This window comes from Capra hircus, unplaced genomic scaffold (genome assembly GCF_001704415.2).
Source record: "Capra hircus breed San Clemente unplaced genomic scaffold, ASM170441v1, whole genome shotgun sequence".
In the NCBI taxonomy this organism is placed as follows: Eukaryota; Metazoa; Chordata; class Mammalia; order Artiodactyla; family Bovidae; genus Capra; species Capra hircus.
The window spans coordinates 1-22,513 of record NW_017189662.1 but is presented as its reverse complement, the minus strand read 5'-3'; the positions used below and the strand labels follow the sequence as shown (position 1 = coordinate 22,513).

At 67.9% G+C, this 22,513-nt stretch overlaps 3 protein-coding genes across 5 annotated transcripts; 1 reads left to right on the top strand and 2 right to left on the bottom strand.

The window, feature by feature from the left end:
• The first annotated feature begins 147 nt into the window (after positions 1–147).
• Positions 148–2,131, top strand: THAP7 (THAP domain containing 7). Its single transcript, XM_018044637.1, has 4 exons — positions 148–414; positions 674–829; positions 1,228–1,365; positions 1,513–2,131. The coding sequence occupies exons 1-4, from the start codon at positions 335–337 to the stop codon at positions 2,063–2,065; spliced, it is 927 nt and encodes a 308-aa protein (XP_017900126.1). The 5' UTR covers positions 148–334; the 3' UTR covers positions 2,066–2,131.
• A 625-nt stretch (positions 2,132–2,756) lies between these two features.
• Positions 2,757–15,307, bottom strand: LZTR1 (leucine zipper like transcription regulator 1). 3 transcript variants are annotated; one of them, XM_018044633.1, is made up of 21 exons: positions 14,742–15,307; positions 14,248–14,310; positions 11,931–11,987; positions 10,365–10,444; positions 9,945–10,053; positions 9,202–9,285; positions 8,585–8,642; positions 8,143–8,282; positions 7,593–7,794; positions 7,088–7,243; positions 6,566–6,676; positions 6,372–6,464; positions 6,211–6,291; positions 5,959–6,124; positions 5,663–5,832; positions 5,410–5,521; positions 4,735–4,861; positions 4,513–4,662; positions 3,965–4,070; positions 3,781–3,861; positions 2,757–3,556 (listed from the first exon to the last, which is right to left on the bottom strand). In XM_018044633.1, exons 1-21 carry the CDS (start codon positions 14,939–14,941, stop codon positions 3,440–3,442), a joined length of 2,463 nt encoding a protein of 820 aa, XP_017900122.1. In that variant the 5' UTR covers positions 14,942–15,307; the 3' UTR covers positions 2,757–3,439. The 3 variants fall into 3 exon arrangements, with proteins under 3 accessions (XP_017900122.1, XP_017900121.1, XP_017900123.1); XM_018044632.1 differs by having other exon boundaries at positions 5,410–5,566; positions 14,742–15,303; XM_018044634.1 differs by lacking the exon at positions 14,742–15,307 and having other exon boundaries at positions 5,410–5,566; positions 11,931–14,174.
• A 557-nt stretch (positions 15,308–15,864) lies between these two features.
• On the bottom strand, positions 15,865–22,508 carry AIFM3 (apoptosis inducing factor, mitochondria associated 3; the record flags this gene model as incomplete). The annotated part of the gene is made up of 16 exons (XM_018044631.1): positions 15,865–16,239; positions 17,057–17,161; positions 17,645–17,720; positions 18,054–18,152; positions 19,630–19,747; positions 19,845–19,921; positions 20,346–20,409; positions 20,499–20,570; positions 20,659–20,774; positions 20,854–20,984; positions 21,072–21,163; positions 21,491–21,577; positions 21,835–21,947; positions 22,028–22,123; positions 22,332–22,377; positions 22,467–22,508. Coding segments are annotated over 16 exons (1,374 nt in total), but the record flags the coding sequence as incomplete, so codon positions are not given.
• Positions 22,509–22,513: the final 5 nt, after the last annotated feature.

The following is a 22,513-nucleotide window of genomic DNA, read 5'->3' as shown; positions in this document are numbered from 1 at the left end:
AGGGCAATCCCCTCACTGCCGGCACCAACCCGATCCGGGCGGCCTGGGCGAGGCCCGCGGCCCCTCCCGCCGCTTCCGGGGTCCGCCCCGCAGCGAGCGCCGCGCGCTTCCGCGTCTCTATGGTCCCGACTTCCGCCGCTCGGCAAACCTCGCGAGACCTCGGCGGCGCCGCAATGGCGAGACCGTGAGTGCCGCAGACAGCAGTCGGAAGAGCGGGCTGGGGCGGGACTCGGCGAGGTCGGGCCGGGGAGACTCGCCAGACCGCGGCCGCCGGATCGGGGCGGCGGCCTGGACCCCGGCGGCCGCCGAAACCGAGCGCTCGCCTCTGCCCCAGATGCCGCGTCACTGCTCCGCCGCCGGCTGCTGCACACGGGACACGCGCGAGACGCGCAACCGCGGCATCTCCTTCCACAGGTCGGCGCGCCGGCGCGCGCAGGGCCCCTTGCGCATGCGCCCACCCCGCCGCCGCGCAGGCGCCTTCGCGCCGGGGGCGGGGCTCTGGCGGGGCTCTGGCGGGGCCCGCAGCGGGCGAGGGCGGCGCCTGCGCTGCGCGAGGATGCCGGGCGGGCCTGTCTCTCCCGGGGAGCGCGCGGGCTGGGTTCGCCGGAGGTCCGCGGGCGGTATGAGCCGGGCGCACCTTCCCGTCGCGCTCACGGGCTCGCGGCCCCCGCAGGCTTCCCAAGAAGGACAACCCGAGGCGGGGTTTGTGGCTGGCCAACTGCCAGCGACTGGACCCCAGCGGGCAGGGCCTGTGGGACCCGGCCTCCGAGTACATCTACTTCTGCTCCAAGCACTTCGAGGAGAACTGCTTTGAGTTGGTGGGAATAAGGTGAGCCTCATGGCAGCCGGCGGTCGGGAGGGCGTGAACACGGGGCGGGTGGCCGGTGGGGAGGCCGCCGGAGTAGCAGGTCTGGTGCTTCCCACCTCGTCACCGCAGCTTCCGCTCCAGACGGACCTGGGCAGCGAGACCCTAGCCCCACGCCTGCCGCACTGGCCGCAGCCGGAGCGCGCTCCCTGCAGCCCCAGCCCTCCCAGCAAAGGCGCGGAAGAAACCCGTCCTTCTGCCTGCTGCTCCGGTGGTGGTGGGGCCCTTAACTTGGGAAATTCCCTGAACTCATTGTCGGCACGCTGCCTCCCACTTCCCACGGAGCCAGGGTGGCAGGCTGCTCTGCCGCCTGCAGTGTGGCAGGACCGTATTCCGTCTCATCCAGACCACTCTCCCCGCAGTGGGTATCACAGGCTGAAGGAGGGAGCGGTTCCAACCATATTTGAGTCTTTCTCGAAGTTGCGCCGGACCAAGACCAAGCGGCACGGTTACCCGCCCGGCCCCCCAGAAGTCAGCCGCCTGCGGCGATGCAGGAAACGGTACGTGCTGTCCCGCTGTGCAGCCCCGGAGGGACCAGCCTGCAGGGTGCTGGCCAGCAGCCTTCCTGGGCGGGGCTGGGAGCCTGTGAAGTGGGTCAGGGCGCCCTGCGCCTGGCCCAGCGTGTCAGTCTGTCCGTCTCTTCCCAGCTGCTCTGAGGGCCCAGGGCCCACCGCTCCATTTTCCCCGCCTCCACCTGCTGACGTCGCCTGCTTTCCTGTGGAAGAGGCCTCGGCACCGGCTGCCTTGTCTGCCTCCCCAGCCGGGAGGCTGGAGCCTGGCCTCAGCAGCCCCTTCTCCGACCTCCTGGGGCCCCTGGGCGCCCAGGCAGATGAAGCGGGCTGCAGCGCCCAGCCCTCCCCGGAGCGCCAGCCGTCCCCCCTGGAGCCGCGGCCCGTCTCGCCCTCGGCCTACATGCTGCGCCTCCCGCCGCCCGCCGGCGCCTACATCCAGAGCGAGCACAGCTACCAGGTGGGCAGCGCCCTGCTCTGGAAGCGGCGGGCCGAGGCCGCCCTGGACGCCCTGGACAAGGCCCAGCGCCAGCTGCAGGCCTGCAAGCGGCGGGAGCAGCGGCTGCGGCTGCGGCTGACCAAGCTGCAGCAGGAGCGAGCGCGGGAGAAGCGGGCCCAGGCGGACGCCCGGCAGACGCTGAAGGAGCACGTGCAGGACTTTGCCATGCAGCTAAGCAGCAGCATGGCCTGAGGAGCCACCTGGACAGGGAGCTGCCCTGAGCCGTGTCTGCCGCAATAAAGGGGATCCTCAAAAGAAGCCCTGCTCTCTGGCTCAGCTGAGCGTTGGGGCCCCGCCCCCTGGGTACCACGTCCATCTCCCCCGACTGGCTATAGCCCGCTACAGGGCTCGGCCCTGCAGTCGCGGTGATTCCCAAGCCCCCAGGCTGGCCGAGGTCCCCCTCACTCAGGCTGTTGCCGAACTTGCTGTGCCTCCAGGTGAGCAACCCCTCGACTGAGGCTGTCCACCCACCCGCCACACCCAGGGCCCGTCAGTCAGACCAGAGGTGTGGCAGGCCCTGTGTTTATCCTGGAGGCACAACCCGAGGCAGGAAACGAGCTTTAAGGCTCAGAAGACTGTTTTTCCTCAAGTGGCTTCCTGGCAGCCTGGGCACAAGAGCTGTTGTTCCCAGGAGGGGGGCAGAATGGTGCCTTACCCACTGGGATGGATGCAGGACAGAGGATGGGGCGGCCCGGCCCCGCCCAGGCAGGAACCTCCAGGCAGCCCAGGAGTACGGCAGCCAGCAAGGGGCCGGGAGGGGCCGGAGCCCGCCCTGGGGGCTGGGGAGCAGCTGGAGTGAACAGAGAGCCCTGCAAGGCTGGCGTGTCCTGCGCCCTCGGGCTGCCTGGCCTCGCCGTGGGAGGACTGCGCGGCGAGCTGTGGGTACAGGTAGCGCTGCTGTGCCTTTAATGGAGGCAAGCCCATTGACAGTAGATGGTGGGAGCAGGCGGGGACCTGGGACGTCTCTGACTTCATTCTGGGACGCCCAGGGCCCCGATGTGCGCCCGTGCCGGGGGGTGCCCGGCCGTCCAGAGGTGCTGACTCCTCCGGCTGGGAGCTGAGCTCAGAGCCCTTCACGCCTCACAGTTCATCTGGAGTTGGACTCCACCTGCCCAAGCTCTGGGTGGCAGGACAGGACCCTTACACCAACCTTGACGAGGGTCGGGGGTTGCTATGCGGCCCACATCAAGGCGCCTTGGCAACATGACCCAGTTGCGGGAGGCACAAACCATGCTGGGCCCCTGCAAGATGGTAGGGGACCCAAAGCCAGCTCCCTGCTGGGCTCCTCTGCCCCTCTGGGCCCTGGCCAGGCCCTTCCCCCTGTGGTGTTCTCACCATTGAAGCCTGGCACCCCACCCTGGGGCGGTCGAGAGTCAGAGGCCTGCTTCACTGTCCATTTCCCGGGGGATGTGTGTCCTCAGCAACGAGAGGGGCGTTTGGGGCACCACCGTGTCCGCTCAGCCCCCTTTGGGAGGCTCTGGGCACTAGGCCCCTCAGCTGGAGGCCCAAGTGTGAGTGGCACGGGCTGCAGCGGGCAGGGCGGGGCGGCGCGGCATCGCTCGGCCCTCATATGTCGGCCCCCAGCTCTGCACACTGCTTGTCTGAGATGTGGGAGGCCAGTGAGTCGATGATGTCCAGCAGCAGCTGCTGGCTCAGCAAGCGCAGCGTGGGCAGCTTGGAAACCTGCGGAGGCAACCAGAGGCCAGAGGTTGGAGCCAGGTGCTCCCTTCTGCCGGGGGCCAAGCGACCACGGTCTTCCGGGGGGGGCGGGCGGTGAGGAGCAGCCAGCGTATGGACCTCTCCGTGTGGTTATCCCCATCGCCCACTGCTGCCAGGGCCAGGCTCCAGTCCCCTGCACCCGACCCAGGCCTGGCTGGCGACAAGGGGGGTGCGCCCTGAGCCCTGACCTTGGTGAACTGGTGCACGATAATGTGCAGGCAGTGCCGCTTCATGTCCAGGGCCTGCGTCTTGTCCGCCGCCTCCAGGATCTGCAACAGCGGGCTCCCTGAGCGGCGCTGCCCCGGCGCCCCTCCCCGCCGCGCCCCGCCCCGCCCCGCCGCGGAGGGCCAGGCCCAGACCCAGGGCGGCCACCTGTAGCACGTTCTGCACCGTCACGTTCATCTCCAGGTTCTGCTTGCAGTAGGCCTGCAGACGGTTGTTGTAGAAGCCGTAGTAGTAGGGCGCTGAGAACAGGTAGCTGGGAGCTGGTTAAGGAGCCGCCGGCCAAGCGAGCTTGCCTCCCTCCCCGCAGAGGGCCTCAGGACATGGCGGCCCGCCCACCATCAGGACGCTGGGCTCCCATCCAGACAGGGCAGACCTGTCCTCTGCCTGGGCTCTGAACCACTTGGGGGTCCAGGGCCCAATTCAGGGTCCAAAGAACACCCCAGGCTCCTCTCCCAAGGAAAGTCCCGCAAGCACCTGCAGACCCATCCTCGCCCTCCCTTGCTCCGACCAGCACAGAGCAGACGTGCTCGGGAGCCACGCGTCCTCAGAGCCCCCCGTCTCTCCTGGCTGCAGAACCCTCTGAGCTGGACTGGCTGCTCCCGAGGGCTCAGGGGAGATGGGGCCACCAGGAATCCTTGGGAAACCGCCCGCCGCCTGGCCGGCGGGCGTCGCCGGGAGCCCAGAGGCGAGGATGCAGCGAGTCCTCGGGCGGCATGTTGACCTCGCCGTAGTAGATGTACCGCAGCATGGACTCGAAGGCCTGCCTGCTCGGCACCATCTCCCCGATGGAGATGTTCACCTGGCCGTCCTCGGGCATGAAGGACCGGAACATGGCCTCGAAGTAGCTGCGGGCGGCAGGCAGCCTCAGCAAGGCAGCCGGCGCCCGACCCCGCGCCCACGCGCCACACCCCACCCACCTGGAGCGGGCGGCCAGGATGGCCTTGTGGGCTGGCCGCGGGTGACCGTCCAGCAGGAGGGTGATGTCGCAAAACTCCGCGCCCGCGCCCTCCAAGTATGCCTTCATGTCCTGGATCAGAGACGTGCCTGGGGGCGTGGAGGGAGCCTGCTAGAGGGCTGCCCCGGACTTAGGGCTTGAGACCCGCCCCCTGCGCGTCTGCCACGTGGCCGCGCCCCCCAAGCCCCTCCCCCTGCTCTGGCCCTTGGGGCTCCGCCCCCCACTCCACAGCCCGGCCTCCTCTCTGATTTGGCCCCCGGAGCCCGCCCACCCCTGTGCTGTGTCACCTGGAGCCGGGGCCAGGTGGTGAAGGAGCCTAAGGTCCCTTCCCGGCTCGGTGGGGACAGGGCAGGGAGGCACCGAGCATCTGAGGGCCGCGCCCACCCGTCACCAGGCCCCAGACCTGGGCGCACCTGGAAGAGAAGCTGGCCCACTAAAGACAGACCCTCAGGCCTGGCGCCCCAGTCAGGGCAGCAGCTGCCAGCGAGGGCCCATGTGCCCCCAGGAACGCCCCCGGAGGTGCAGCCCTGGCGCCCAGCCCACTTGGCGGGGCTCCGCCTTGCCCGAGCATGAGTCGCCTGCGGTTGAACCCTGTGCCCAATGTGCCCTCCGCCCTCGGAAGAGGAGGGCTCCCTACCGATGTCCACCGGCTGGTCGGAGGGGGCGCGGGGCGGCGGCTGCTGCTTCCGCCGCACAATCTCCACGATCAGAGGGGAGGAGAGGCGCTCAAATTCCTTCATCATGATCACCTGGTTGAAGTGCGACTCCTTCACCACAAAGTTCAGGCAGTGCTCCTGCGCACACAGGCGGTGGGCGCCGGGTCAGGCTCCCCGGGTGGGGCTGCAGGGGGAGGGGCGCGGGTGGGGGCCGCCGGGGGACCCCGCCGGCACCTTGAGCTGGCCCAGCTGCAGCCGGGCGGCGCTCTCGCACACGACCAGCACGTTCTGCAGGTCCACCGAGGCCTCGATGTACTGGCGACACAGCTGCTCCAGGCGGCAGAGCTGGAAGCCCAGCGCCAGCTTGTACACGTCCATGATGAGCAGCACGTCCTCCACGTGACCTGCGCCCCCAGAGCCCCCTTGAGCCTCGGGCCGCGCGGGGGGAACGGGCCCAGCAGCCGCAGGCCGCCCCCGCCTGCCCGCCTGGGGCCCACCCACCGGGGCCCGCCCCGTCGCGGCGCGCCGACCTTTCCGCGGGTACTGGATCTTGTCGGTGTACAGGAACTGCATGAGAACCTCGAACGGCCGCGCCTCGGCTTCGCGGATGGCCACGCGCAGCAGGGGCGGCCGGGCCGCTCCCGCAGCAGCCACAGGGCCCTCCCTGGGCGCCGGGGCCGCCTCCTCCTCCAGCTTCTGCGGGCAGAGGAAGAGGGCTCAGGGCGCCACGGAAGCGGCGGACGGGCCGGGGCAGGGGCGCGGCGGGGCGCGCGCGGCCTCACCCGCGCCTGGGCGATCTTCCTGCGGAGCCAGCGGCTGCGCGCCGTGACGATGGCCACGTGGCCCTGCACGCACTCCTCCTTCTGCGGGGAGAGGCAGGGCTCAGCGGAGGGCAGGGCCCGGGGCAGGGGCCTGGCGGGCACGGGGGGCGGGGGGCACCCACCTCGCCCAGCACGAACTCCACGTCGCAGAACTGGCGGCCCTCCCACAGCCGCCCGTAGTCCTCGTGCAGCGTGCACTTGGGGTAGGAGGAGAACTGCAAGCAGAGAGCGCGCTGCCGGCCCGCGCGGCGCCGCCCAGGCTTCCCGGGCCCGCGGCAGGCCGCCCCCAGCCCAGCCTCGGGGGCCGCCGCCCCACCTGGAACCTGTACATCTCCCCGCTCCGGATGTTGTTGTCCACCGTGCCCCCGAAGATGTACATGGCGTCCGAGATGACGGCGGCCGCGTGGAAGAGTCTTCCGCTGGGCAGCTGGGTGGAAAGGGGTCAGTTGGCGGAGGGGACAAGGAAGGCGCGGGGGTGTCCGGCGGAGGAGCTGCCTAAGGCCCCGCGCCAGCCCGGCTGTAAACAAGGACGGCACCAGTGGCCTGGAAGAGCGGGGGATCACAGGACAGGAGACCAGACGCCCCCCTCCCCAGAAAAACCACGTGTGGGGGGAGGGGGGCCTGTGTGCGCAAAAGGGAAGGATAGACCCTGTGCCCCGCGAGGCGGCGCCAGGCGCCACGTGCTGCACTCCTGCGGCCCGGCCAGGGGGCGTGGGCTCCGGGCCTCCCCTCACCTGCTGGGTGACCCCCGAGCCTCCGTCTCCTGACCACACCACCGGCTCCAGGGCGTGAGTGGGGGCGGGGGGGCGGCAGGGGCCAGGAGGGTGCCAGGCCTCACCTCTGAGGCAGGCAGGGAGGGCTGCCTGGAGGTGGTGCTGCCGAAGTCCAGGCCGAACACGTCCCGGGACTTCTTGCAGCCGGTCCGCTCCTCGGAGCCGGGAGCAGGCACCTCCTCGGAAGTGGACGCTCGCTCTGGCATCTCGGCCCCGCCGACCTGGGGGCAATAGGCGCGAGCAGGGCCCTCAGCAACGGCCGGGTGGGCGGCAGGAGGCCGCTGCTGGCCCCGCCCAGCTTGTGGATGGATGCTGGGGCCACAGTGTGGGTGTAGGAGGGGCTGGACGGGGGCTCCCCCCGGCACGGCGGAGACGGGATCCAGGCCCCGTTCACGCGCACATCCCGGGAACGTGCCCGGCACGGCGCACACACACCACTGCTGCGCTTTACTGCGCGGGTGCTCAGTGGAGGGCAGAGGGCTGGGCCGCAGCGTCCGGCGCTAAGGGCCCTGGGCACCTCGGCCTCGCTGCTGCCGGCCGCCGGGGGCACCGCGGGCCGGCCGCACTCACCTCGCTATCCGAGCTGGGCTGGATGACCTCCCAGGTCTGGAAGTCCACGTCATAGCAGTGCAGCTCGTTGGGGAGGGTGTTGTCAGCCGCGCCCCCGAACACATAGAGGTGGCGGTCAAAGGCCACCATGGTGTGCCCGTAGCGCCGCTGCGGGGGCGGCGGGGCGCCCCGCAGCAGGTGCTCGGTGGGGATGCGTGTCCACCTGCGAGCCGGGTTCACGCTGCATATGACCATCCATGGGGCGGCAGCTCCTGCTGCCCCGCAGCCTCCGCCTGGGCGCTGAGCCCCCCACCCCAGTCCACCCTGGCACCAGCCCTGTCTGGCCCCTCAGGACCACTGTGGGGTCCATCTCAGCCTCACTGCCCCCCACAGAGCAGGCAGCAGTGGAGGGCCAGGGGGCGACTGTCTTCAAGCTGGGACCCAGAGGGCGGCCATCCAGGCTGCTGTAGGGCCCTGTGCCAAGGCGGCCAGCTGTGTGTGGGGCCCACAGGGGCAGCCCCCAGGCACAGGTGTGGAGCGCTGACGGGGGCCCCGCCTGCAGGGCACTCACGTCTGGTCCTTGAACTCGAACTGGAAAAGGTTGTTGGTTATCTTGGCCCCACTCTGGCCCGAGAAGACGAACATCCTGTCCCTGCACACGGCGGCGGGGAAGTTGCAGCAGGAGGGCGGGATCTCGCCGCTCTGGGCCACCTGCGGGGTGGGGAGGCCGCTCAGCCCGCGCCCGGCCCGGGCCACTGAGCTGGGGCTATGCTCACCCCGAGAACTCACAGCCCGCATCTGCACAACAGCTTAAAGCCCCACGTGGACGGGCCCAGGGGGTGCCTTACGACAGGGGCGGCAGGGCAGCGGGCGACAGGCCACCCAGGACCCCAACAGCAGTCGCCCCCATCGTGTCTGAGGAAGGATGCATCGTCCCCAGCTATGGCAGCCACAGGCTCGGCCGTGGTCTCCCGGCCTGGAACAAGGTGGCCTCCCCAGCCCACGGCCCTCACCTCCTCCCAGCACGTGAGCTCCCGGTCCTGGAGGCCGATGGTCCACATGTCATTCAGCCTGCATTGGGACAGAGGGGGTGGGGCCCCGCAGCTGGGCTGGAGGTCAGGGTGGGCCTGGGGCCGGCCGGGACAGACGGCCCCAGGAGGGAATCTGATTGGGGACTACAGAGCGGCCTTGGGGTGGGGGCTTCGGCTGGGGGCTGCCCCGAGGCCCAGGGGGCCACCACGAAGCCTGCGGCACTCGGGGCTTCTGGAACTGGCTGGGGTCCTGAGGACTGGGCGCTTGGTGCTTTTGTAATCAGAACACAGCAACGTCGACGTTCCACAGCAGGAAGGCGCCTGCCTCCCCCGCTCTGAGCTCTGAGGACACCAGCTACGGTCCTGGGCGTCCTTGGCCAGCAGTCTAGACGTGTGGGGCCCACCACGCCTTCAGTCACGCCAGGAGCTTCAGGGGTGCCAGAGCGCCTGCCCCGGTGGGGGTCCGGCGGGGGGGCTCCACTCAGTGGCCTTCCCCCAGCCGCATCCACACACCCAACCTCCTGGGAAACCCGGCTCGTGCCTCCTCCCCGGGGCAGGCGGGCCGCTCTGCGCCCGGCGTGTCTCTGGCCACGGCCTACCTGGCGTTGCCATCATAGCCGGCAAAGATCCACAGCTTGTCACTATACACCGTGGCACCGTGGGCCGAGCGGGCGACTGGCAGCCTGGGGCAAGTGGAGGGCAGGGCTGGGGGCACCCTGGGCAGAGCTGAGCCGCACAGCCCCACATAGCCCGGGTCCCAGCCCTGTGAGCCCCACCGCCCTGGGGCGAACGTGCCCGCACACGCTGACCCAGGCTGCTGGGAATAAGGGACCTGGCAGAGTCGGAGCCCGCGTGGGCACTGGACGAGGAGTCACACGCCCAAGGGCACAGAGCCCCCTCCAAGCCCCTGCCTGGTGTCGAGGGGGCGCCTGTGAAGCAGGGCCAGAGAAGGCCGTCCGCGGAACACTGGGTCTCCCTACCCTCCGGAGGGATCCAGGGGAGCTGAGAGCCAGGGATGGGCAAACAGGGCCAGCTGGCGGCCGCTGCGGGCCCTCACTTTCAGGCTGCGGGCCCCTCTTAGCTTTTAGAGTTAGGGTTAGGGTTAGGGTTAGGAACACTGCTTCTGTCTTGGGCTTTCGTCCTTTGGCCGAGGCAAGTGGTATCGTAGCTCTCTGACCAGGGTTCGAACCCACACCCCTTGCCTTGGAAGGCAGTCTTAACCCCTGGGCCGTCCCGGAAGGCCCCTTCATCTGTAACCCCACAGAGGCCAGTCCAGGCCCGCCGCCCCCTGAGACCCAGCATGGCAGCCCGTACAACCCCAAAGGTCTCAGCACAGTCTCACCGTCCTTCAATTTTCCACTCTGTCCACTGGCCAGTTGCAAACTTGTATTCAAAGAGGTCGTTTTTGTTCTTCAGGTTTGAGTTGGAGTAGATGTCGCCAGTGTAGCCCCCTGTAAAGAGAGCAAGAAGCCCCCACAGCCCGGGGCGTCAGCTCAGTCTGCAAACCCAGGGGGCGGCGGGCGCGGGCGGGGTCTGCCCTCGGTCAGCACGTCCCCCAGGACCCCTGCCGCCCATCAGCTCCTGCTCGAGGCTCTGGGGACAGCAGCCGGGCGCAGAGGCAGACGGTGCCCCCTGGAGATCAGGACGGTCGGGGGAGGGGACCCGAGAGGCCCCCGACCCAGCACAGGCGCTGGAGGACGGGGCATAGAGAGGCTGGCCCAGCACAGCCCGGGGCCGAGGCTCGACGGGAGGCGGCGCTCACCGAAGACGAACATGCTGCTCCCGTAGACCACGGCGGAGTGGTGGTAGCGGGGGGCCGGGGGGGTCCCGGTGGTGAAGGCCCTGAGGGGGGAAGGGGCATCAGGTGCAAGCGGCGGGCAGCCCCATCACCCCCAAACTGCTCTCTGCTTTCTCATTATAGAAGCCTTAAAAAAACTGCCAAAACCTCACATATAATCCCTTTGCCAGAAACCACTGTCCACAGCTTGAGGGTACACCTCCCCACCTTCCCCACAGTTATGCCTCTGAGTAATTTTCTGTGATTTCTCTATGACCAACTCAGTGAGCACGAATCTGAGCAAACTCCCAGAGACACTGGGCTTCCTTGGCGGCTCAGGGTGAAGTATCGGCCTGCAATGCGGCCCCCAAGCCAGCTGCAGGAGACCCAGGTTCGATCCCAGGGTCGGGAAGATGCCCTGGAGGAGGAAAGGGCAACCCGCTCCGGTCTTCTTGCCTGGAGAACCCCACGGACAGAGGAGCCTGGCTGCTACAGTCCACGGGGTCACAAAGAGTCGAACACGACTGAAGCGACGCAGCACAGACCCCCAGCAGGGGACCGTGGACAGGGAGGCCTGGCGCGCAGCCCGTGGGGCCACCGAGAGTCAGACGGGACTGAGTGGGATCTCCGCAGTGGGATCCCGCGCTGGCCTCCTGGCCCTTCTGGAGCCATCCCCCCCGCGGCCCCAGGCTGAGCCGTGCTCTGCAGCGCAGGTGTCTGTGCGACTTAGCTGCTCCTTTTCAGACTTTTAACTGAAGCAATTTTTAACCATGAATTCAAAGTCTTAAGAGTGATTTTCCAGTTCACCCGTAACTCCCGCACACAGGTTGCAACCAAGTGCGAGAGAACCACCAAACGAACTGACCTGACCCCAGCGCCTCCCGGGGGTCTGGGCAGGGTGCCGCTGTGAGTCCCAGGCCCAGACATCCTCCTCTGTCAAAGGCGGGGCGGTGAGACCCCCCAAACCCGCGGAAGGCAGGGCCCAGAGCTGCTACAGAGGCTGGCAGTGGGCACAGCTCAGGAGGAAGCCCAACACTTCCTAGCCCCGGCATCTTTTCCTCCCCTCAGCTGGAAGCTGCCCCCAGCGGGGCTGGACTGGAGCAGAAGGGCACAGACATCCAGAGCTCAGCGAGGGCGTGTGTCTTGCCCAAGACCACACAGCAGGGATGGGCCTGGGGAAAGGCAGGGTGGGGGGCAGCTGCTGGGTGGCCCCTCTAGTGGCGGAGACCGTCCTGGAAGGACCCGTCAGCCCACGGCCCCCCAGTGGGCTCCTACAGCAGCCCCTGGCCTGGGAGATGGAGCTGGTGATGGAACAGCTCTCCTGAAGCAGAATCTAAGGACCCACAACTGGATCCCCTAAAATCACAGGATTCGGAAAATCCAATCTCAGCCACAGACCAGAAAAGAAAGTCAGGAAGCAGAAAGAAAAGAGAAGGCCAGGGGTCACTAAGAGAGGGGCTGGGTGCGGTCATCAGCTCCTCGAAGCATCTCTGGCCCTGCACACACGGGACCCGGCCAGGGGGCGCTCGAGTCTGGGCCGGGGGCACCCACCTGCACCAGGAGCAGTCCTTGACGTCGAAGCGCAGGAGGTCGTTGAGCATCGTCTTCCTGAAAGACAGTGGGGACCGGCGGACGGACACGGGCAGCTGATTGGGAGGCTCAGCCAGGGCAGCTAGCTGATGCTCGAGGGTCCAGAGACGGGACCCCAAAGGGAGCTCCCCGTGGATGCGGGACCAACCCGCCCAGGGTCGGGACGCACGCCTGGTTCCAGGCACCTCGCGTCTCACCAGCCACCCCACTCTCGCTCCCAGGCCGCAGCGGGTCAGGGAGGCCCCTTGCCTTCTCTCTCTTCCAGTCGCCTCTTTATCGCAGAGCCAAGGTAAACAACCACATTCAAGACACAATAAAGCGCAAGCAGAACCACGGGCCACCTAACAACACCCACCCGTTACCCCCCAGCCCTCACGGGAAGAGCGAGAAGGGCGTCCACCCAGCAAGAGCCCAGCGCCCCTGCCCGTGGGCCAGGCCTGCGCCTCTGCTCCCCCTTGAGGAAACAGCCTGGGCGACCACAGGGCCTGAGGCCACGCCCCACGGGCAGGGAAGCAGAGGAGACCGGCCCCTCCCTCGCCCCTGCGCACCCCTCTAAGCTGGAGGAGCCACACTGCGCTGTTTACAAAGTTCCAACTCGAGTGAGACAAATCCTTCTCTGTTTCTTAGTGTCTCCTTGCAGAGAAAATGTTTCTGCTTCCAGCTACACAGCTGTCACTCAAAGGCTGTGTCCCCGGCACAGGGTGGGAGACTCATCACCCCCGGCCCTGCGCTGGCCACTAGGCCTTTTCTGGCTCGGGGGAGTCTCCTTCAGGCTGCAGTAAACCCCTGGGGATGGACACCTCTTCCGCATTTCATTCCCACCAAGGGCACACATGTATGGAATTAGCGCGGGGACAGAGCTCCAGCCCCGGCCAAGGAGAGACCCAGCGAACATCCGGCTGCTCTGAGGAACAGTGGAGCCGGAAGAGGGGCAGAAGCGGAGGGGAAGCCACCGGCTGGTCCAGCTGGTCTGAGGGGTGGCGGGGGAGGCCTCAATCCCAGGAGATGTAGAGGAGGGGCAGGGAGGGTGGGAAGCAGGGAGGCAGCAGGAGGGTCCTCACGTGCAGCCAAGACACAGTGAGGCAGGGTGTCCAGTACCACACGGGCAAGAGCAGCGGAGCTGTGGACACGCGTGCGGGGTCTCACACGCTGCCAGGAGGGCGCGCGCCTTTCCCCAAAGAGGGGGCCGTGCCGGGTTGTGAGCCAAGAAGGAACATGCTCCAGCTGGCTGCGCGTGGGCAGAGAGGCTGGAAGCCCCTTCTCCCCAGTGTGCAGGCCCCACGGAGGGATCCCCTGGGACCGCGGCCACAGCCCGTCAGAGGCCAGGCCTGCCTGAGCTACAGGCCAGTCGTGGGGACACCTGCGTCCTGGGCCCTGACAGCCCGGGGCTCACTGACCCTCAGGAGCACCTTTCAAAAGCAAGGCGGAAGCCCACCACCTTCGACAGAGGAGACACGGGGGCAGTGGAGGGTTGAAGCCACATTCTCAAAGCCACCAAGCTGACCTCAACAAGCCCCGTGTGTCCAGGAGCCCAACTTCAGCCTCACACCCAGCTGGCTCCCAACCCTCCAGAGCCCCGGGGGGCCATCCCTGGCCTCTCCTGTGTACGTCCGCGGTGCACGCGGCAGGGAAGCCCAGCAGACTCCAGGCAGCGCAGTCCTGCCGCACGGATCCCTCTGCTCCAGACTCTCCCTCTCTCCTGGTGCGGAATAAGCCTGCCGGCCTGCTGTGCCAGCCTGGCCGGGCCCCGCCCTTGCTAAGACAGCTCCGTCTCTCCGGGGAGATGCAGCTCCTGGAGGAACCAGGCCAGCAGCAGGACGCGGCCGCACAGACCAAGGGCCACCTTGGCAGCTGCTTCACAGAAGGAAGCCAGCCACCACTGAACCGGGAGCCGTCGTGAGGTGGAGACGGGCCACCGGGAAAAGCTGTTTGCCAGGCATGTGCAGCGAAACGAAGGGAAACCCTCGTGCAAGTGAGCGACACTGGAAGGCAGGAAATCTGTGTTCTCTGAAGCTCGTCAGCCGCCCGCGTGGGGTGCGGGGAAGAAGCAGCACCTGGCCGGGGCGCCGGCCGGGGCAGACGCGTCTCCTTCAAGGCTGCGTCCACTCATGCAGGACACGGCCGGCTCCCTGACTTCAGTGTGTGTTCCCCATCGCTGAGAGAGCTTCACGGATTCGGGAGCCGGGCCCAGGGCTTAGCTCTCATCTGGAAGAGTGGCGGTGGGGCTGCAGAGACCAAGTCCCCACCACCCCGCTCCTCCCTTGAGACCCAGACTCACCCGTTGTCTCCACCAAACACGTAGATGGCGTCTTTATAGGCTACCACTGTGTGCTTGCTGCGCCTGGAGACAGAGAGGGGCGGGCGGCCGTCAAGCCAGGACGCCCCTGGGGGGCACCCGCCAACCAGACTCGGCTCGGGGGGGCTGCCACCTAAGTCGGATAACAACCCTCCTCCCCAAGATCGGTGGAGACTCCCAAGCTCCACCAGCACCCTCAAAGGGCTCCGCGCGTGGAGACCCCGGACTCTCCCACCCCACTGCGGAGCCCCGGGGCTCCAGCTCCACATCCACAAACACAGCGTGGCCGTAGTCCTCAGCCCCGGGCACTCGGGGGTCCCCTCGGAAGCCCCTTCCCCTAACCCTGATCACCAGCCCCCCCCCGCCCCCCAAATACTACCGAGTAGGGCCCCGGGACAGCGCGGCCCGGCCTCGCGCCGGTGCCCCGCCGGAGACCTGCTCGGACACCCCAGCCCCGGGGCCCCGCCCCGCCGTACCGAGCCCCCACGAACTCGTCGCAGGGCGGGAGGCGTCGCCAACGATGCACGGTCTCAGAGGGCCCGAAGTTGAGGGTCAGGTACTCGACGCTGTCCGAGCAGCTGTGGTCAAAGTCCACGCTCGGGGCCACCTTGGACCGCGCGCCGCCGGCCAGCGCCCCGGCCCCGATCGGGCCTCCCGAGCCGCCCGGCCCCGCCATGCCGAGTCCTCGGCTGATGGGACCCGCGGGCCGCGGGAAGCGCGGCCGCCGCCCCGAGCCGCCCCGTGGAACTACATTTCCCGGCGAGCCCTGCGCCGGCCGGCACCCGCACTTCCGGGTTCCGCCGCGCACTTCCGGGCTCAACCGCGCACTTCCGGCCGGCGCCGTCCGCACTCCTGGGCGAGTCTCGGGTGGACTCTACCCACTGGCCTGCGCGGCGAGCTCATGGTGGTCTCCCCAGAAATGTTTTCCGCGGGGCGAGGTACCCCTCACCCTCGGCTCCAGAGTACGTGGACCCGGCAGCAGCCCCGCACGGCCCGCATGTCCCCGGCGCGGCTCCCTGCATGCCCTGCGCGCGTGGCTCTGTCGCGATTGTCCGCCGCGCCCGGAATCCCGGACGGAAGGGTTCCGGGCTCGCAGCGGCCCCCGTGGTCCCCGCCGCCGTCCCCTTCCTGCTGAGTCCCCAGCCCGGCCCCCAGCATCTCCGCTCCCTTCGGCCTTCCTTCCACGTTGCGAAGCAGCGTGGTGCGGAGGCTCTGGGTTCTCGGTCCTACTCTAGGCAGAGCCTCAGCTGCTTCATCTGCGAAATGGGCATGCAGGAAGCTTAGGTTGCCACGAGACCCAGTCCTCGGCCCTAATGTGGTCAGCGCCGCGGAACTGCCAAGCGCGACCTCCTGATTCAAACTCTTGGCACCCTCTACCTGCAGCGCCCTTCCTTCAAAATCCAGACCCAGGGCTTCGATCTGCGGGGGCGCCTTCCCCAATCCCCGGGGGGTGCAGAATCAGCTGCTCCCTCCTCGGGGCGCTCCTAGACCAGGCTTCCTCCGTGTGACACTTCGCTGGTCTCTGGTCCTGCCTGTGTCCCCCGTGATCTGCTTTCTTCCCCGTGAGAGTTTGCCCGGGTATAGGGGAAGTCACACAGCTCTGCAAACGGGTGCGTTTTAATGTTAAGATAGTATCTAGTACGTTGCAGGGTCCCACAGGGGCCCAGTCCCAGTAGAGGAAGAGGCCAGCCTGCCCACCCCCACCCCACCGCTGCCAGCAGTCCTCAGCACCGGAGGCCTTGGGTGGTGAGCATTTCCTGGAGGCGACCGAGGCCTTTCTGGGTGGGGGAAGGGGGGAGCCAGGCAGCCGAAGGCAAGCACTGAGGGCGCTCAGGGTCTGCCCCCTGGGGTCCTGGGAACTGTAGCTTGGCACTTGCCCCCCGGGGCTCAGCCTCTGTCCCTGGCGCCCCAGCAAGCCCGTGCTGTGTGCAAACTCAGGAGCCTTTCCCTGTGAGCCAGGACATGTCACCGGTCCTGTAGGAACAAGGGAGGAGGCGTGAGGGCAGAGGGCGGCAGGCTCCCCCTGGGCACCAGGAGCAGCGGGAGCTGTGTGGCCCTGGTGCCCGGTGGGGAAGTGCCCTTGGGCAGAGGGGGAGACCACCAGGCACAGGCTCCGGGCTGAGGTGGGAAAGGCCCAGAGGAAGGAGAGGACGCACGTACTTGCTGAGCAGCACGGACAGCCTTCTCGAGGCAAGAGGGAGAGACAGAGAAGGCCCGGGAGAAGCCTGTCATTCCTGCCCCTCCCTTGGTTCCCGGTTTCCAGCGTGAGCCCCCCTGTCCCGTGGCCTCCAAGCTTTCCTTGACCCTGGGCAGCGGGATGGGTGTGGGGTGTGGGGGTCTCTGCAGGTCGGCTGAGCCCACAGGGTGAGGTTACAGCAGCAATGGCTGCTGCCTGGTGTCCCTCAGATGCCGAACAACCACCCCAGGACTCTGCCAGGGCGTCCTCAGGAGCAATGAGAATCTCGTTTTTCATGGCTGTGTTCTGGGCAGCGGGGTGTCCCGGGCCCCGTGACTGTCCTGGCAGTGGGTCTTGACCCTTCCCTGCAGCACTGGCCGCGCCCTGGACACGGCCTCCTTCCCTTCTATCCACAAGAGCACAAATAAGCAACCCGCTCCCAAACCACAACCCTTGTCCCACGTGACACCGTAGCCCTGGGAGCTTCAAGCTGGTTGATGGGGGGACGGGGAGAGCCCCGGGAGGCTGTGGGGGCAGCTCACTGCTGTGGGCAGCTTGAACCAAGGCCTCCGGAACGTCTGCCCCATCCCCGGGGCCTCCAGCACCCACACTCACTCCACTTCCCGCTTCCGGATAGTGCGGCCGGAGGCCAGAACCTCAGCCACCTTAGACACGATGGGGTCGTAGTTCATGCTGGCCACAGAGATCACCTCGTCGCCCCTGCAGGGAGAGGTGGCCGAGCCTGAGGGCTGCCAGCAGCGGCCCCTGTCCTTGGAGACCGGATGCGGCTGGGGCCCAGGGAGGCCCCCACTCTGGACCCAGGGAATGCTGTGACCACCTGGCACCCCCTGGCCCAGCCCAGCTTCTGGTCCCGCGGGACCCCGTGAGGCTCCTGCCCAGTGGGGTTCACGGCTGACACCGGTCCTGGGACCCCGCCCTCTACCAGAGACCCTCTGCCCAGTGACCCCAGTGTCACTGTCCTCGGTGTAAAAGTAGGCCGTCAGCCCCCATCGCCAGGAGCTGACCTCAGATGAAGTGTCCGCCTCCCGCGGGGCGGCTGTGCCCCACTTCTGTGCCCCTCTCCTGGCCGGCCTCCCGCCTAGCTGGCCCCCCTTGCCCCTCGGCCCACCGCCCGGCAAAGCTGGCTCCTCCAGAGCAGCGCTTCTCCCGGCCAAGTGGCCCCCTCACCCTCATGGCTCTCACTTGGTGTAAAAAGCCACGAACTTGAGCTCGTCCAGATCCCCTTGGATGATGACATCGTCGAAGCCGTCTCCGTAACCTGCAGGACGGGCGGAGGGGAAGTGGCTTCACCAGGTCCGCGTGCAGCGCCCTTCCCACGATGCCCTCGGCGGACCTGTAAGGGGGTTCTGGTCCCGCCGCCAGCGAGCTCCTGGCTTCCACCTGCGGCCGCCGTGGTCCCGCCCCCGGGATGCTCCTAGCCCCGCCCCCAGGATACTCCTCACCCCGCCCCGAGATGCTCCTAGTACCACCCTCCGACGCTCCTGGCCGCCCCCCGCCGCGGGATGCTCCTGGCCCCGCCCCCCGGATGCTCCTGGCCCCGCCCCGCACCCCGCCACACCTGGGCCCCGCCCTCAGCCGGGCCCCTTGGCACCTGCGTAGCGCAGGCTCTTGCCGAACATGGCTGTCCACAGGTAGGGCACCGTGCTGATCTCCGCCTCCTGCGCCAGCATGTTCTGGGCCGCCACGCGCCCTGTGGGGCCCGCGGTCGTGAGCGCTCCGCCCCAAGGCCTTGCCACCCCTCTACTGACTGCCCGCCCCCTCCCGCTCTCCGGGGACCCCTGATATGTGGGGCAGGGACCGGGAGTGCCCATCCCTGCTTGCCAATGATGGGTGCAGAGGTCACTCGGGGCCCAAAGCTGGCCATTGACGTCCAGTGCCTGGACTGGGTCCGGAAGGAGCCGGCTTCCCGGGGCCACCATGTCAGGTGTGACTCAGACACCTCACCAGACAGGTCAGGTCTCAGGAGGGAGGCGGGACAAGGGGGCAACAGTGTCCAGGGGAGCAAGGACGACAGGCTGAGTCAGCGTCTGAGACAGAAAGGGGGCGTGGCTCCCCTCTTTGATCAAGGGGTCCCGTCGGACCCCTGCAGTTGGATGTCTGTGACCGTCCCCTGGACCCTCCTGGTTAAACATCAATTATACAAGCAGTTCAAAAGCTTGACACTTTTGAACTGTGGTGTTGGAGAAGACTCTTGAGAGTCCCTTGGTCTGCAAGGAGATCCAAGCAGTCCATCCTAAAGAAAATCAGTCCTGGGTGTTCATCGGAAGGACTGATGCTGAAGTTGAAGCTCCAATACTTTGGCCACCAGATGGGAAGAACTGACTCATTGGAAAAGACCCTGATGCTGGGAAAGATTGAAGACGGGAGGAGAAGGGGACGACAGAGGATGAGATGGCTGGATGGCGTCACCGACTCGATGCACATGAGTTTGAGCAAGCTCCGGGAGCTGGTGATGGACAGGGAGGCCATGGGGTCGCAAAGAGTCGGACACGACTGAGTGAGTGAACTGAACTGATATGAGCAGTTTGTGTTCCTTCAAACCCAGCACCAACCGCAGACCTTAGGCCTGAACAGAGGCTGCCACCAAGAGAGGGGCTTCAGGCTCAGACGGCGAGAGAGTGACGAGAACGTAAGAGGGCGCAGGGCATCTGGCCATCCAGCCTCTGAGAGGCTGACTGGCTGTACCAGCAGCTGAGGGGCCTGGGCCAGGTGTGTGCAGTGACCGCCCACGGGGACGGGGAGGTGGGTTTCCAGACCCAGACGGCCACCTCCCAGGGGCCTGCAGGCGGCAGCCAGCTTCACAGTCTGCCGGGTGGCCCGAAGGGGATACAGTGAGGAGCTGGGCTGGGTCCTGCTAACCTCCCCGCCCCCGGTGACTGCCTGGGTTGGTGAGGACTTCTGAGGAACGTGATGTTTGAGGACAGCGGGAAAGGCGAGGCTGGGGCAGGGGCAGTGGGCTGGGGCGCTGTGGCGGCGAAACTGGGCGCCCAGAGGACGCTGGAGGGGTCTAGGGAGGGAGGTGGCAGCAAGCCAGCTCCATCGCCTGTGTGGGGCTGGCCGGATGGGCCACTGCAGGGCCCTGAGTGGCAGACCCCAGGAGCAGGACCCGAGGGCAGCAGCTCAGGGGCGGGCCCGGGGGGAGGCCGCTGCCACCGGGCTGGCGGTACCCTGGGCGTGAGCCATCTGCCAGTGGGGGATGTTCACTCTGCGGTTGTTCCTCCAGGCCAGAGGGAAGGTGACAGCGTCGCCAGCTGCAAACACGCCGGGGATGCTGGTCTGCATCATCTGTGGGGGCGCGTGGGGCTCATGGGTGGGACAGGCACCCCAAGCAGGTCCTCCCCCACCCCACCAGCAGCTTGCCCACCTGCCCCAGCGGCCCCACCTTGTTGACGGGGATGAAGCCTCGGGAGTCCAGACTGATGCCACTCTGCCTCAGGAAACCCGTGGCAGGCACAGCGCCTGGTAGGACAGGGCCCCTGTGTCCACAGCAGTCCAGCCCAGCCCATGCCTTCACCGCCCGTCCCCTCTGCGTGCACCCCCAGAGACCCTGTGTGTCTCCCATCGGGCCTCAGGTACCCCCTCCGGGAAGGTCTCCGTGAAGCTCCTGGTGGGGGTGGGCATCCGCACCTTCCCCCAGCCCGTGCCACCTCCTCCCCCAGCTGGAGCAGGGGCCAGCTAGAGCCTCACCTGTGTCCACGCAGTTACTGGGCAGGGGTCACTAGAAGCATGCCCCATGCCAGCCCAGGCCAAGTACCCACTCTCCAAGAGCCCTGACCGGTGGGTGTGGTCAGACAGGCTGGGGGAGCGGAAGGGACTGGCCCGAGGTCAGCGTTGAGCAAGAGGGGGTGACCCTGCTCCCTGCCACCGCCCGCCCCCTACTCACCGATGCCCACCACACAGACGTCGGCCCGCACCACCTTGCTGCTCTTCAGCACGACCTCCTTCAGCTACGGAGAGCGGCGGGGCGGGTGAGCAGCTCCGGGGCACAGAGAGGGGACAGAAGGGCCGGGATGGAGGGGAGTGGGGGAGGGCCCACCTTGCCCTCCTGGGCCCGCAGCTCTGACACCTCAGTCTGCATGTAGAACTTGACACGGTTGTTCTCAAACATCTGTCAGGCGGTGGGTGGGGCGGGGGTGCAGGGGTGAGAGCTGGACGGGAGGGACAGGACAGGCGGGGGCTGTCCCAGGGGGACTCACCTTCATGAGGGCGCGGCCGACACGCTCCCCCAGGAACCTCCTGAAGGGGGTCTCCTCCACCTCCACCACGGACACCGAGTGGGCCTTCTCAGTCAGGTAGGCGGCCACCTCCATCCCTGGGGCAGGGGGGGTGACACGGGCTGGCACCCTGCACCGCCCCTGCCAGCGCCACCCCAGGCTCCCCAGGCTGCTCACCCAGGAAGCCGGCCCCCACGACCACGGCGTTGCGGCCCCGGGCCAGCCTCACCACGCGGTTGGCGTCCTCGGGCGTCCGGATGGTGAACACGTTCTCCACGTCTTTGCCTTTGCAGCTCAGGGTCTTGGGGCTGAGATGGGCCAGAATTGGGGAGAGGGGCGGCTCCCGGCCCCGCCCCCAGCCCTCTGCCTGGCGGGGGTTGCGGGACCCCTCCCACCTGCTCCCAGGCGCCAGCAGCAGCTTGCTGTACTCCAGCTTGAAGCCATCCTTGAACACGGCCTTCTTGTTCCTCACGTCCACTGTGACCACCTGAGACCCCCGGGGGTAGAGCATGGCCTCCACCACGCTCCGCGCCTGCCAGGCCCTCTGGGCAGCTCCACCACCCACTGAACCTTCCTCCCCGCACCAGGCAAGCCCTCTCACACTTCAGCCCCACCTCCTCCTCAGAGCCCTCCTGAAGCCCCAGGCCCTACTTAACCCTAGCCCTAAGCCTACCCTGGGGCCCTGTGTGTACTAGGATTCCCCCAGGCCTCGGGCCTCCCTGGGTGCCTGGGCCCCTGGGCAGAGGGGTGTGGAACACACCCACCCTCCACGGTGCCCAGGAAGCCCTCCCAAGCCTGCTCCCCTCGTCCACACCTGGGCCTCGGTGAGCACCTCGATGCCGTGGGCTCGGAAGAACTCCTTGGGCCTCAGGGCCAGCTGCTCCGGCTGTGCGTCCAGAGACTGCCGGGGACACTGGCTTGAGACGGGGCCAGGCGGCCAGCGTCCCCTTGGCAGCTGAGGACCAAGGCCTCGTGGATGCGGGGCAGCCCGGGCCACACAGAGGCTCCAGGGTGGGACTCTGCCAACCAGACCTCCTGGGCACCACAGATGGGCCTGGCACGGGCAGAGAGGGCAGCTGCCCGGTTCCCCGGGGGACCTAACTGTGGGCAGAGGGGCGAGGGTCTGGCCCTGCTCAGAGCCATTTGCGCCCTGCCCACCTTGCTGAGCTTGGGCCGGTCATAGGGAAGGTGGCGGTCCAGCGTGCACAGCACGATCCGGTCTGAAAAGCCCTCCTGCCGCAGCGTCTCCGCGCACACCAGGCCGGCTGCCCCTGAGCGGAGGGGACGGCGGGGGGACGGGTGTCAGGAGCCCTCTCCCCAACCTGCCCTGCCCCGAGGACCCAGCACCAACCTGCGCCCACGATCAGCACGTTGGTGCTGCCGCTGTGGCCGGCGCTTGGCGAGATGCATGCGGCCATCACCTTGGTCCTTCGCTGCAGCTGCAAAGGCCTGGGGGCGGCCGGCTCGCTGGGGGCAGCTGGGAGCGGGGCTCACCACCACCCCGTGCCCACCCGGCGGGCCAGGCTCTCCTGCCCCAGTGGTGCGTCTTCCCCACCGGGAAGCCCTTGGCCGGCCTGCCAGGCTCCCTCCCACCCCAGGGACCCAGGGGCCCTCGAGCCGCATGTCCCTCGCCTGAGCCCCCGCCTGCGCCCTCACCTGCTTGCTGGCCCGGATGTATACCTTCTCCTTCTCGATCTTCACCTGCAAGGGCGGTGGAGCTCAGGCCCAGGCTTCGGGTGCTCCGGCCCCTGCACCCCCAGGGGCTCACCCCACCGCACGCCAGTCCCCACCTGGAACTTGTGCAGACTGTCCAGGCCCGGGAAGTCCTCCAGGTCCC

Coding starts and splice junctions, on each gene's coding strand:
- LZTR1 (XM_018044632.1), bottom strand. CDS start 14,941: ATGGCGGGGCCGGGCGGCTCGGGAGGCCCGATCGGGGCCGGGGCGCTG. Junction 7,795..8,142: donor TTCGAGTTCAAGGACCAGAC/GTGAGTGCCCTG, acceptor CCCGGCTCGCAG/GTGGACACGCATCCCCACCG. Junction 5,833..5,958: donor GATCCAGTACCCGCGGAAAG/GTCGGCGCGCCG, acceptor CTGGGGGCGCAG/GTCACGTGGAGGACGTGCTG.
- THAP7 (XM_018044637.1), top strand. CDS start 335: ATGCCGCGTCACTGCTCCGCCGCCGGCTGCTGCACACGGGACACGCGC. Junction 415..673: donor CGCGGCATCTCCTTCCACAG/GTCGGCGCGCCG, acceptor CGGCCCCCGCAG/GCTTCCCAAGAAGGACAACC. Junction 830..1,227: donor TTTGAGTTGGTGGGAATAAG/GTGAGCCTCATG, acceptor CTCTCCCCGCAG/TGGGTATCACAGGCTGAAGG.